We start from the raw sequence: 15,165 nt of genomic DNA on the forward strand, positions 1-15,165 counted from the left end.
AGGACATGCATTCTACTTCCCACGTAGATGATGGGTAGCGCCACAGAGCAGCTCTTAATGGTGTAACCAGCCTGTGCTTCAGAAAAATCTACCTGCAGGGCTTGATCAATCAAAGACCAAGGCATCTGGAGCCCTGAATATTTCCCCCTGGGGTAGAGCACAAAGGCTGATGTCACTGCATGTGCCTGCTGTCTCATAAAGCAGGTAGTTATTTCACTTCCGATAAGTGGAAAGAGGTAGAGAGAGGGAGGGAGAGGGAGAAAGGATCAGGCGAGGGGAGAGAGAGAAATGTTAATAAATGCATGGCAGGCACAAGGAGTCATATGCAACCTTGAAAAGAATAATGAGGTGTCTATGAGAAAGAAAAACACAATATAGCTTTTTTTGAATTTAGATTGTAATGAGAGTGAAAAAGAAAATTAGGAGAAAGGTAAGATAAAGATTCCTCAGTGCCTAAAATGATTCTATTGTTCAGGGGAGGTTTTATTCTATAAATCAAATGTATAAAATGAATAAATAAAAGCCTTTCTCCCTTTTATTTTTCAGGGATATTTCTTCCACCAAACTGCAGGCTTTGCCTAGCTATGGGCTGGAATCCATTCAGACGCTAATAGCCACATCATCCTATTCTCTAAAAAAATTGCCATCAAGAGAAAAATTCACCAATCTTCTGGATGCCACCTTAACTTATCCCAGCCACTGCTGTGCTTTCAGAAACTTGCCAACAAGAGAGTAAGTAAGAAACAAAAGGTAAAGCCTGCCAAAATGTGGCAGAAACTCAGGCATCAAAATAGTCAACTGGTTGTGGGCTTCCTGCCCCTTCACCCGCTGCCTTCCAGACCTATTCCATAGCCATGGGGTCACTTTCAGATAGACAAGAAGAAAATGAACCATCCTATTTCCTCCTGAAAACCGATTCCAAACAGTCAATTCACCCTGCAGCAAGAAGACCTTTGTACCCTCCTGTAGGCCACCTGAATCATAGCCTTAAACTAGGCTATAATAGCAGCTACAAAATGGAGTACAGTTGAGCTTGAAGATCAATTAGCACTAATCCTTATCTGAGAGCATAATTTTTAAAGAGGTGGGGGAAGTGGCCTCAAAAGGGTACAATCTATTTAATGTGTTAATCTTTAATTAAAAAAAAAAAGACACAAAACACAGAAGGTTTTTGTTTTTGTTTAAGCTATTTCTCTCCCAGCAGAAGAACATCTTCCATTTTGGAACAGAATCCTAGGTCCCTAAGAATTAAATTAGTGTAGAAACACAAAAGGCACAAGCTCCTGGCTGGTTTGTATCCAGGCAGGGGCATCTTACTGTTTCAACTCATTCATTTCAATCCAGCACAGAATGGCAGGATGTGTAGGACTTAATTCTTTCCTCAAAGCATTGTTTTCCAGACTTTATTTTGACTGAGATATACAGTAAGAAACACCTTTTTTTACATTGCAACCCAGCACACATCACACGTGTAACTGAAATAAAACAAAGCAAAACTTAACTTTTCGCATGCGATACACTCTGATATTTTCTTGTCTGTTTTACTCTATTTTATTATGTTTGTTAGTTTTTAATGCTAGTCTTGAAGCACTCTTTTGTTTTCATGACCCACTAATGGGTCACAACTCACAGTTGGGAAAACAGTGTCCTAAAGGGATATTATGCAGCCTGAGAAGATATTCTCAAATGAGGCACTGACACAATGGCACTAGGATGCTGCTGTCTTTGTTTGGAATCAACCTATTTATAATTAATCAACCAGCATGTATTATTGTACACCTACTTTGTGCCTGTATAGGTATGTGCAGTTCTATCTGGAGCTTACTTTTTATTATAGTCGACACACATTATTATATTAGTTTCAGGTGTACAACATAGTGAGTGACTCGATAGTTCTGTATCTTATGATGTGATCAGCACGGTAAGTGTAGTAACCACTCGTCACCACACAAAGCTATTACAATGTTATTGACTATATTCCCTATGCTGTATACTACATCCTTGTGGCTTATTTTATAACTGAAAGTTTGTACCTCTTATTCCCCTTCACCTTTTTCACCTATCCTACTACCCCCACCCCTCTAGCAACCATCAGTTTGTTCTCTGTATCTATAGATCTGTTTGTATTTTATTTATTTGTTTGTTTAGATTTCACATATAAGTGAAATCATATGATATTCATCTTTCTCTGACTTATTTCACTTAGCATAATAGCCTCTAGATCCACCCAGGTGGTCACAAATGGCAAGATTTCATTCTTTTTATTGATGAGTAATATTTCATTGTATATATATATATGTACTACCTCTTCTTTATCCATTCATCTATTAACAGGCATATAGGTTGTTTCCATATCTTGGCTATTATAAATTATATTCCAGAAGTAGAACTGCTGGGTCATGTGGCAGTTCTATTTTTAATTTTTTTAGGAATCTCCATACTATCTTCCATAGTGGCTGCACTGTTTTATAATCCCACCAATAGTGCATAAGGGTTCCCTTTTCTCCACATCTTTGCCAGCACTTGCATTTTTTTTTGCATCTGAAGTTTTGAGGTAACCAGAAGACAAACCACTCACTGTGCTTAGAAAGCCATGAACCATTAGCTGAGCTTCAAAGAACATTACCTGAGCATTTACCATGTTCCAAACACAGTGCAAAAGTCTGAAGATACCAAGATGAATAAGAATTTATACCAACCCTCACAGTCACAGACAGCTGTGTGGGGACAACACACAAGAGGGCCAATGTTTAAGTACAATGCAGCAAATGTTATGCGAGAGCTGAGAATGGGAGTGCCCTGCGAGCTCAGAAGAGTTTCTAAATGGCAGCAGGGCTTATGGAAGGCTTTCTGAGGAACTGACTCTTCAGGTAGGAGTTGGCTAGACAGGTGTGGAGGAAAGCATGACTAAAAGATAAAATAGTTCCTGTAAAGGCACAAAGCCAAAAGGCAATAGGAAGAAAGTCACTCAGAAAAAACTAGAACAGGAAGACTTCTGGGTACATGGAAGAAAATGAGTGAGGGGAAGAAGATGAGTGAGGGAGAGGTGGGCCAGGATGGGCCCTGAGTGCCAGACTAAATTGTTTAGAAGATGAGAAACCACTGAAGAATTTAAAACAAAATTACTCGGATTTGCTTTTGTAAAATATACTAAATCATCACTCTGGTAGCAGGATGGAGGACGGGTTGGAAGTGAATAAAGCTGGTAAAAAACCAACTATAAGAATAATATAGACACTGGTTTGTGATAAAGTTGACTCTGAACACCATTTTTGTGGCAAGAGGTCACATCTCTTCTGAAATTACTGTCATGTAAAAACTTTAACCCAAGGGTTTTTATTACAGTAGATGAAAGAGACTACGTATAGTTCAAAAAAAAAAAAAAAAAAAAGTGGCGGGAGAAGATTAAGCAACTGTAAGCCAGCATTAAAATATAATGAGAATGTAGTCACATTCTCAGATGCTAGTGAGGATGGAGAGCCTGAAGTTAGGCCCGTGGAATGTTTGTGCACCCCTCTGCCCTATAGCTGCTAAGTCTGGAAAATGCTCACAGATACTTGGGCAGATCGCCCCAAAGACCTCCTTGGTATCTATAATTAAAATTTCAAAAAAGAGTAGACGAAACCCAGTGCTAATATCTGAAGGCCAAGAACCACCACATTTTATGTTAACTGCAGATTGGTTCACATAATCTCTAAATGTCAGATTCGATCCAGTGTGTGTCTGTCTGTCTGTGTCTGTGTCTGTGTCTGTCTCTCTGTCTCTGTCTCTCTCTCTCTCTCTCTCTTACACACACACACGCACAAGCACACAATTTGGTCCAAATTTGAGGATTTATAATCCTCATCCCAAATAACAAGCTGATTAATTTTTTAAATTTAGTACAGTAGGTCAAATAGTTCTGATATATTCTCCACCTTCCTGCTTTTATACAGTCATTCCTACAAGGAATTGTACTGTTAATATTGGGAAAGAATAATATACAGACATGTCTAATTTGGACTGCCTCATTTCTCCTGCCTCCTTAGGAAAGGACGAGGTTCTCACAGCCTACTGTCCTTTCCTCTGTTTCTTCATCCACTTTTTCTTTGTTCCTCCTTTTGGTTTCATCTTAGAAATATAAGAACAGGCTTTCTTTTAATTCCTTGTCATCACCCCCTTTCTATTGACTAAACTTCTTAAAGGGAAAGACGAAGGAATAAAGAACACACAGATGTACTCCTGCAAGTAACTAAAAGCAGCAGAAAATTTACATAATGATGTCAGGTCTAGTACCTTCAAATTCTTACAACAGAGATTCCCAGTTACAATTCAAAGCCATGAACTCCGAAGGGTTATTTGTTCAAGGCCAATATAGTGTGGAGAGTGGTGAGGAGCAAACCTTAATATACCATAAAGGTAGCTTTTAATGAGCATTGAAAAATCCGTGATTCAATATGACAAATTTAAGTTTTTTCATCTCTAGAGCCCACACAAAACACTTAGCATTCAGAAGCATTTTATCTAAGCTGGAAGCACTCTTATGACAATTCTGAAGCCTTTACTCTCTCCCCAGGAAGCATTTCAGTTAGGACAATGGTACAGAACACGAAGCTGGTATAATAGGTAAAGAATTTGGATGAACAAAGCATAAATAGACATGATCAGATTTAGCTTAAAGACCAAAAGCTCAACTGCTTTTTTTTTTTTTCCTCCACTTCTCTTTCAGGCAGAATTTTTCATTTTCCATTTTTGAAAACTTTTCTAAACAATGTGAAAGCACAGCAAGAAAACCAAATGATGAAATGCTGTAAGTATTTGCATGCAAAGAAACTCAGGAAGCCACATCTCATTCTGTGTGCCCCTTATTATTATCAGTGCCAACAATTTTCTTTCATAAAAGTCTTGGGTGGGGGAATGTTTGCAAAGCATTTTTTAATAGCTTTAAAATGGGAACTTTTGCAAGTGGCATCCAATTGGTCAGGTATCTCATTCAACTGGTTAAAAAACAAACAAAAAAAAAACTCTTAAAAACAACCTACATGTTCATGCTACAGTTATATCAAATTCTCCTCAGAAATTAAAATTTTATTTGCAAGTATTTTGATGTCATTAAGGGCTTGTTTAAATGACAGTTTCATTTGTAGGAATTTTCACTAGTCACATGTCGGCATTCCATAAAGATTAAATGATGGCAGACACAACTTCTGGAAGTAGCTAGTTCCCTCAAAGAGACTTAGGCCACCTTCACCACTCTGCTCTGGAGCTTAAAATTATTCAACCTTAATGCTGTTACTAACATACACTGGATGGAAGCTACGTTTCCATTCAACTGACTGAATTTTTAAAATATTATTCCTAGCTGCCTTGGCATTTCACATACCTTCAAATGTAAAAGTGTGCCTCGAAAGATAACTCCAAGGTCCCCATGCCACATATACTGCGATTTAGAAGTTTTATTATTCCCCGCATGTGTCCTTCAGGATACAAAACCAGATGCCCTTCTAAGATACTTTGCCAGTCTCCATTCCCACTTCCATACCTTTTTTCTTATCTCTTCTTTTTCCCCCATCAACCTACAAGTTACAGAGTGGCCGGCAGGATAGTATGATGGAAGGACCCTGGGCTTCAGGGCTCCTCAGAGTTGGATATGAATCCTTGGCAGTAATGTTCCTGTAACACTAGGTATCCCTCGAATACTTACCTTTTTTGAGACTTTTTTCCTCATCTGTAAGGGACAACAGAAATATCATTTGGCTTTGAGAACTATGAGAGTGAAGGGAGTTGAAGAATGTAACAGGACCTAGGGTACATTATAAATATTATGCTACTGCTTCTCCATCCTCTCACTCAATTTTACTAAGTCCATTCACATTCCCTGCATAAGCCTTCAATACTAAAGACAGCTTCGTGCTGGGTTTTGTCAATAAGCATGCTGCTGCCCTCAGGAGCCATCCCAGGACACAAATGTAAGTAGCAGCAGGTGGGTATATATGATCTGAAGACAAATCACCAAAGAGAAAATTGCTAGACATATGCCCAGTAGCGCAAAATGTGGGGGTCGGCGGGGGAGGACCAGGGGAGTAGAAGAGGGAAAGAAGGATAATGTCTGACCTCTTACTGATATAAATTTATTCAGAAATCAAGGCAGAATTTTTAGAAGCTTTGACCTGGTGCTTCTAGCAGCCAAGGTTGTTTTGATAAGAGGAAAGGAGCAAGAAATTAAGGCAGCAATAGTTGGAAAGTTTTCACCTGATTGAATAAAGGTTATTATTTTGTAGGAATCGTCTAGGGAACTTGCTTAAAATGCAGATTCCTAGGCTCTGTCCCTAGACAGTTTGATTCAGGATCTGAAATAAAGCCAGAAATCTGCATTTTTGCAAACATCCTGGTGATTCTGATGGAAGTGGTTCAAGGACCACACTGAAAACCACTGACTGAGAGATAGTGAAATAAAGGCCCCCAGGAATACACAGTGCTGCCACTAGTGCCCAGTGCTGAGGAATCACAGGCAAGTCACTTACCTCCTTTAATCTTGCTTTCTTTACCAATAAAATGAGGGATTCAATAAGACGGTCTTAAGGACCTTTCTAATGCTAAGAAATAACCTATTTTCTTTAATTATTCTTTATAACCACCATATCTCTTTAAAGATTAAAAAATAGGTAATTATATTGATGTGCATGAGATGAAGACAAATGTACTACTTACATTTAATAATAAAACAGGCAAGGTTCCTTTGCAGTCTTCTGTGCATACTAGCAGTCCTTCTCTAGTTCCAAATTGGATTCTATGATATTCTAGCACTCTTTTGGCCTCCCAGATCATAGATTTCTTTTTCTTCATTTTTTAATCTGTGTTCTTTCTCTCCGGTAATTGTAGTGCTAAAATACATCGTTTCATCCACTCACTGAATTACATATACACCTCCTTATAGAGAATATGAAAAGCTAAATTTTGAGAGTGGAGAAAAATACTCTTTTAATGTGCGAGAAACTCTCAGGCGAAATACATATGTGTAATGGCCCTGACAGAAAAAATTATGCCCAATTCTCCAGCTCTCAAGAATACAGCAGCAGACTGTGGGCAAAGAAAAAATTTGTTCAGCCTACATGTTTCATACTGTATACAGTCATTGTCCCTGCATCCCCTCAGTTCCCCCACAGAGCCAGGATCACTCTGGTTTATAAATTCCACAAACATTTATTGAATGGATACTCTGCGCCAAAACTGTGTGAAGTACTGAGATTTCAGAAATAAATAAAACTTAGTCTACTGCCTTCAAGGAGGTAATAAACTATTAAAGAAGACAGATACATATCATCACATAATGGCAATATGGTTTGATAATTACAATAGTACTTAAGTGCAGCCATGGTACAGAGGAGAAATAAATTATTTGGAGGTATAGAATCAAGATAGAGGATCATAGAGGAGCTTATCTTTAAGGATGAGAAAGAATTCACTAGAGAGATGAGGAAAGAAGAAACGACACATTTACTAAGACAGAAGAATGAAACAGAACTTATTCTGAGAGCCACAAGTTATTTCACATGACCAAAAGGAGGCTGCACGGAGGATTTGCAAGGTAATTATAATTCCGAACATTCACTGGGCACTTAATACATGTCAGGCATTATTCTAAACATTCTACATATATTAATGCACTTAATCCATAACACAACCCTACCAAGGACAATATGATTATCTTTATTTGGCAAATGAAGAACTTGAGCACAGATATGTAAAATAACTCTCGGCTTACACAGCTTGTAAAGACTGGAACCCAGGCAGCCTTGCTTCAGAGCCCATGTTCTGAACTGTGCAGCCCTGCTGCTCCTGGGGATATGACTAGAAAAGGAGGCAGAACCCAGAGCAAGAAAGGACTTGGAGGTCATCACAAGCAGTATATATTTCATCCTTTAGCCAATGAGAACCTAGGGAAAATTTGAATTGATAGGTTTGTGCTTAAGAAAGGCTATTCCACAAAGAATGTACAGATGGATTGCGAGAAGGGTACCACGAAGAAAACAAATATAACTGTCCCTTAAGAGATGATGAAAACCTGAACTCAGTAGCAGCGGGGTTGGGAGGAAGGGAGTGGCAGAGGTGGAACTGTTCTTCTCTAGGGACAGAGTCCCTCTTCAATTCACTCTCTGAATTTGATTTATACCCCTAAGGAATATCTATTTTGACAATTCCTATTGTCCATGACTATTTTCTTCCTCTGCTTCTAAGTTTCTAATAATCTATCCCTGGTTTCTATTTCTCAACTGAGCTATTTGGTTAGAAGGGACTTAAGTGCAATCAAGTCTGCCAGTAGTAGCTAACTATCTTCAGCAATATGAGCTTTCCAATCCCATTGTGTTCTATCACAAACAGCTTGATAGCAGTTTGGATGGCAACTAAATGAGATAACTAGCAAAGAAAATGCCAAGAAAGGATTCTTTTCGATTTAGCAAGCATATATTGTGTCTCTAAATTTGTTTTCCAAAGAAAATCATCCTCTGTAAACAGCTTCATTAAGTCTTTGCATCAATGTATAAAATCTATATATTAAAAAAAGACTAAATTGTTTTTTTATTCCCTTAAGGAACTCTTACATCAATTCAGGGTTCTTAGATAATTTAACAAATAAAGGTAAGACTGAACTGTTGTGGTTTTGTTTCCTTTTGTTTCTTAGGCTTTAAAAAAAAAAACACTAAGGATGATTAAATTTTTTAAAATAACCAGAATCCTAGAAAATCTCTTCAGTTTATATTGAGCCTAAATATTCTTCTTACAGCTATTCTGCCATCTTTGCTGAGAGTGAACTGAGTGGCTGGGATTATGACTATGGTTTCTGCTCACCCAAGACACTCCGATGTGCTCCCGAACCAGACGCTTTTAATCCTTGTGAAGATATTATGGGCTATGACTTCCTTAGGGTCCTGATTTGGCTGATTAATATTCTAGCCATCATGGGAAACATGACTGTCCTTTTTGTTCTCCTGACCAGTCGTTATAAACTGACAGTGCCCCGTTTTCTCATGTGCAATCTTTCCTTTGCAGACTTTTGCATGGGGCTCTATCTGCTGCTCATTGCCTCAGTTGACTCCCAAACCAAAGGCCAGTATTATAACTATGCCATAGATTGGCAGACAGGAAGCGGATGTAGCACCGCTGGCTTTTTCACTGTATTTGCAAGTGAACTTTCTGTCTACACCCTCACGGTCATCACACTAGAAAGATGGCACACCATCACCTATGCTATTCAGCTGGACCAAAAGCTACGATTAAGACATGCCATTCCAATTATGCTTGGAGGATGGCTTTTCTCTACTCTAATTGCCATGCTGCCCCTTGTGGGTGTCAGCAATTACATGAAGGTCAGCATCTGCCTCCCCATGGATGTGGAAACCACTTTCTCACAAGTCTACATATTAACCATTCTGATACTCAATGTGTTGGCCTTCATCATCATTTGTGCTTGCTACATTAAAATTTATTTTGCAGTTCAAAATCCAGAGCTGATGGCTACTAACAAAGATACAAAGATTGCTAAGAAAATGGCAGTCCTCATCTTCACTGATTTCACCTGCATGGCACCTATCTCTTTTTTTGCCATCTCAGCGGCCTTCAAAGTACCCCTTATCACAGTAACCAACTCTAAAGTTTTACTGGTTCTTTTTTACCCTGTCAATTCTTGTGCCAATCCATTTCTGTACGCAATTTTCACAAAGGCATTCCGAAGGGATTTCTTTCTGTTGCTGAGCAAATTTGGCTGTTGTAAACGTCAGGCTGAACTTTATAGAAGGAAGAATTTTTCAGCTTATACCTCCAACTGCAAAAATGACTTCACTAGATCAAATAAGCCTTCTCAGTCCATTTTGAAGTTGACCACACTGCGCTGTGAATATACAGTTGACCCAGACAAGACTTGCTGTAAAGAGTGTTAACATATCAGTAACTACATTACTGAATTATACTTAAATATGCAAAAAATTATCTGTGCCAGTAATTTTAAGAGTTGGTTTAAGAAAATTATTTTTTCTTAGGCATATTAGGCAAAGAGAGACCTATACCTAGCTCTAAGTGTGGTCTATGACCATCACCAATCTAAAAACTATATGTTATTGGCACATAATGAAATACAATACAAAAGTTGAGAGCATTTGCATATTTTTACAGCGATTTTGACAGAGTAATTATGTCTATTGAATTTAATATTTTTTAAATGGAAAAAAAACAAGGTGGTATTTTACGTTCTTTTCTCATTTCATCTTTGTAGGAATTTTTATTGCATTTTATAAAAATATGAATCTATAACAGATTTAAAACTTAAAATAACTCATCCTTTTCCTCAGATAGTTTGAGAGACACACTCTAGAGATGTACTGTCCAATCTAGTAGCCACTAGCCACATGTAGTAAATTAAAATTAAAAATTTTAATTAAAAATGTAGTTCCTCAGTTGCACTATCCACATTTCAAGTACTCAATAGCCGCACATGACCAGTGGTTACCATTTTGGAAAGCACAGATACAGTACATGTTCATCATCACAGAAAGTTCTATTGGATAGTGCTGTTATGGAGACTTACCTATGACCTGTCCAGGTTTTATTATTTAAAATTAATGTAATGTACGCATCTAAAGACACATTTCGGCCTATTTCTTTGGTTCACTATTTAGCCTCTGAAGATCAATGAAATATTAAATAGCAGATTGTAAACTTCTTATGGGGAGGAACCCTGTCTCAGTGTTGTTTTCCTTTCTCCTAGCTCAGGATCTTGACAATAATATGCAACCAATGTGCTAAATTACACTGAAATTATGAAATCTATAAGGAAAAAATGTGTTTTATTTTCTTTCAAGAGCTCCATCTTTTTAAGTAAAAGAAAATATTTAAATATTTAAAAATATTCAACTTTCATTCTTTCTAGCCTTTGGAGAGTATAGAAATATATATCTAATATTTGCTATAAAATACTTTATCAGAATTGACTCTTATAAGACAATGAAATTATGATTTTAATTGCAGTGGGTTTTTTTGTATGCTCCTTTTACTTTTTAAAATAACTTATTGAGAATTTCTTATATGCCAAAATCTTGATAAGTATTTTATATATGTTAATCCATTTAATCTTCATGAAACTATGATGCAGATATTATTTGCATTTTATAGTAGAGGAAAACCTATTACAATTTCTCAAAACTAATAAAAGATTCGACTAATATGATTCAAAATTAAACTTCTGATTCAGGACCTGAGCATCTTTACCACTGTGTTTTCCTGCCTCCCACACTGGTAAATCACAGTCAACCAAAGGCTTAGTGTGTTCAAAGTTCCTTAAATTCTCCCCAACATTTTATGGTGAACATTTTCAAAAAAAAAATGAAAAGTTGAAAGGGTTGTATAATGCACATGCATGTACTTAGAGTCAATATTTTACTACATTGGTTTCATTACAAATCTGTATAATTTATCTAGTATTTATCCATCTACCATTTCTGATGCATTTTAAAGTTAAGTTGCAGATATCAGTACTTGTCAGCCTTAAACACTTCAGCATGCTTATCATTAACCAAGATTGAATATGTTTACATTTTTAGTAAAATTTACATATGTGAAATGGAATGGACAAATCCTAAGCATACTATTTAAAGAGTTTTGAAAAACACACACATCTATGTGACCCGAAACCTCTTTGAAGATACAGAACACCATCACCCTCAGAAAGTCTGCTCATGCCCCTTCCTAGTTATTCCCTTACTCCCATTCCCAGAGGCAACAATAATTCTGATTTTTCCCCATAGGTTTGCCTGTTCTTAAATTTCATATAAATTGAATTATATAGTATATACTCTTTTGTGTAAGGCTTCTTTGACTCAACACAATGTTTTCGCTATTCGTCCATTCTGTTACTTGAATCAGTAGTTCATTCCTTTTCATTGCTGAGTAGTATTCCATTTTATGAATATAACATTTTCCCATTCTCCTATTGATAGATATCTGGGCTATTTCCAGTTTTTAGCTCTCTTCTGACATTTAATTAATATGTAGTCATAACTAGACTCTCTACACATTTAGTCTGCTTTTAATCTTTATGCTATTGTGCAGTGATTCAAAATAGGTTATCGAAGACTATGAACTTTACAAAATACCATTTCTCTATGTTTTTCACAATCCTGACTTTTATTCTTTCCTCAAATGCAGTCCTCTCTTGTAACTTAGTGTTCTAGAATTTGTTTCAGTGATATGAGAGAATACTAGTCATGTTGCTATATACACACCTAATAAACTTTCTGATTCATACATAAACCCCAGAACCAAAACAAATAAACAGAAAGTAAAACAAAATATATATATATATATCTTTGTGAGAAACTTAAATTATGTATTCTTAAATATTGTTTGAGCCCAAGGTACTTGGACACAAACTCTAAAAATAACTTGTATGACCTTTTCCACAAATATTGATCTTTATTTTCTCATTATAAGTTTTAACATAGAGTCATAGTTTGCTGACTCCCTCATTCTCATATCCTTTCATTCCTTAAGATCTTCCTTTAAATTGTATTCTACATTAGTTCTTTGTTTTGCATTCCTACTACCACACCCACATCTGAGGCCATTTTCCCTTACCTCTGGAGTACTATCATATCTCTCCCATTTTTATTCATATCCAGTCTTTCCCATGTCCACACTCTCATACCCAGCACCACTGATAAATCTTCCTAAAATCCTATTTCATCTTATTACGTACCAGCCAAAAATCCCGAGCAGCTCATCAGTACCTGTAAAGTTTTAGCTCCTAGCCTAACAAAGAGCTCCAGAATCCATCCTCGAATATGCTCTCCTTATTTCCTGTTTTTCTACATAAAACGATTGTTTCACTTACTTTTCACTAGACATGTCTTATGCATCTATTCTGATGCCCATGCTACTCTCACCATTTGGAACATTTTCTTCCTTGTCTTCTTTCTGCATCCTTTACGATCTCAGCTACAGCTTTATCTTCTTCATCAAGCTCTCCTTACTCCACCACCCCCCATCCTCTATAGTCAAGACGCCTCCTTTACCTGAAATAAAGTAGGGCATAAATAATAAATGTGTAATCCACAATGGTTTCTCTTTGGATTTCTTTAGCACTTGTCATCTATATCACTCATTTATCTTTTATTCTACACTGCTGTATATTATTTTTACATGTACTATATATCTCTTATCTCATCTATGTTATAGATTTCTTTAGTGATACATCTTTTTTACTTCTTTGTTTCTCCCACTATATCTACCCTAGAGCCTTACACATGGTAAGTGGTTAATACTTTTTTAGCTGAGTCACTTTTATAACTGAACTATAAAACAATTCTTGTTAAGACTTTCCCTTATGAGATGATCTCATAGGAAGTGTGTATATTCTTAAACTGTATAATCTCTCATACATAAATCATAAAAACATCAAATGCTCAAGAAATTTATATTTCTATCTTGTATTTTTTACAATGCTTGATATTATCACTGGTAGGTTGCAAAATGACCAAAAAGGGTTAATCAACCTGGAATAACTCATCTAAACTAACGAAAGATTTTCAACATGGATCTTGTCCTCCATTCATATCTTGTGAAGTACCCTGTTTTAGTTTCCTCAAAAATGTATTAAGTCCACATGTAAATTAAGAAATTTTGTCACAAAGATTTTAATAAATGCATACATAATTGGAAATAATCTTTTCTTAGAAATGTGCAATATTTTTTTAATATCGAGTTTATTCCTAAGAGTTATTACCATGAGCTTACTATTTATAATTTAGCTTTCTAGTTATAAATCACAAAGTTCCCACCTGGCTTGGAGTATATTTACATAAAAAAACAGCATAATATTAACCTACTAACATGACTCAAAAGAATATCCCCCATGAAATTCTCCTTCTCACCACTTCATTTAACTGTTGCTATTCATTGTAAAGTTATTAGTTTTCCCACACAATTGAAATGACTGAAACTGAGTGCCTCAGCCAAAACTGGAGTCTCACTGCCCTAGAGAGTCTGAGTTGTACAAATGATTATTTACACATGTTATATATAGCACATTGGTAAAGAAGGTATGCCAGGCAAGGTCAGTTGGTCAGTCCCTAAGACACTAATTATGCAAACTCAGCAAGATCTTCTTAGCCTACAGGGAGAGGTAGAATGTGTGTAAGAACACACTGTAGGATGCATGCCTGAGAGTTTGAATCAGGAATTATGATACATGATACTTTCACAAATTTCATTTAACACAGCAAACTTAACCTCTATAATAGAGAGTTTTTACCTATAAAATGGTATAGAATGACATTTGCCAAGCTGTATTTATAAGAACTTAGAATCTACTTTATGATATTTTGTTATAATATGCAACGAGAAATATTTAGCTTGGACATGATAAAGAGGTTTTAAAAGTAAAAATATTAACATATCAAAGCCAAGTTTTTATAGATAAACTCCACTTCATAGAGCTTAAAGAATAATTTTCTCTTTCAAAATGGATTAAGATTTTAGTCTCCTTCTATCTTTAGCACAGGGGTTAAAACTATATTTTTTCAACCATGAGTTGTGACCCATCAGTAGGCAGTGAAATCAATTTAGTGGGTCAATACCATCTATTTTTTTTTTATTGCAACAGAAGAGAATCAAATAGGAAATATAGGAGGCTCTTATGTGCTAACGGCAAGCATGATTTTCAGAAACTGGTTTCATTTGTTTTATATGTGTCTGTATATTCATTGTTAAAGTACATTTCTTAGTGTGGATCCTGGCCAAAAAAAAAAAAAGTAAAAACCACTCATTTAGAGAATTTCTCAAGAATCAGAATTTTTTTCTAGCATTATTTGACACTAATAAAAGGGCACAAGCTGACCATAACAATTTGGGGAATCTCTTAATTTTCTTCACAGTCACCAAAACTATCATAATTTATATTAGCATGCAAGGATAATTACCATTGGGCTTTGTTTCATTTTGTGGTAAGTCTACTTTTAAATTTATTTTTTTTGCACTTTTTAAAATATCAGGGCATGAAGGCATGCAGACACATAAATTGGACAACTATAACTTTTTCTCTAATGATAAAATGTACTACATAAAGACAACCTATGTAATAGTATTTGTAATATGCCACTAAAAAATCACTGAAGCAAAGTGACATTTTAAAATTCA

The 15,165-nt window shown here is 36.1% G+C and overlaps 1 protein-coding gene across 1 annotated transcript in view; it reads left to right on the forward strand.

The window, feature by feature from the left end:
* LHCGR (luteinizing hormone/choriogonadotropin receptor) overlaps window positions 1–10,634 on the forward strand; it is a 52,029-nt gene extending 41,395 nt beyond the window's left edge. The window contains exons 9-11 of the mRNA XM_039888120.1: window positions 547–732; window positions 4,709–4,789; window positions 8,765–10,634. Of these exons, the coding sequence (XP_039744054.1) occupies window positions 547–732; window positions 4,709–4,789; window positions 8,765–9,917 (1,420 nt within the window). The 3' untranslated portion in view covers window positions 9,918–10,634. The remainder of the gene's footprint in view (window positions 1–546; window positions 733–4,708; window positions 4,790–8,764) is intronic.
* The last annotated feature ends 4,531 nt before the right edge of the window (window positions 10,635–15,165 follow it).

Source organism: Pteropus medius, unplaced genomic scaffold, assembly GCF_902729225.1.
Source record: "Pteropus medius unplaced genomic scaffold, Ma_sr-lr_union100, whole genome shotgun sequence".
In the NCBI taxonomy this organism is placed as follows: Eukaryota; Metazoa; Chordata; class Mammalia; order Chiroptera; family Pteropodidae; genus Pteropus; species Pteropus medius.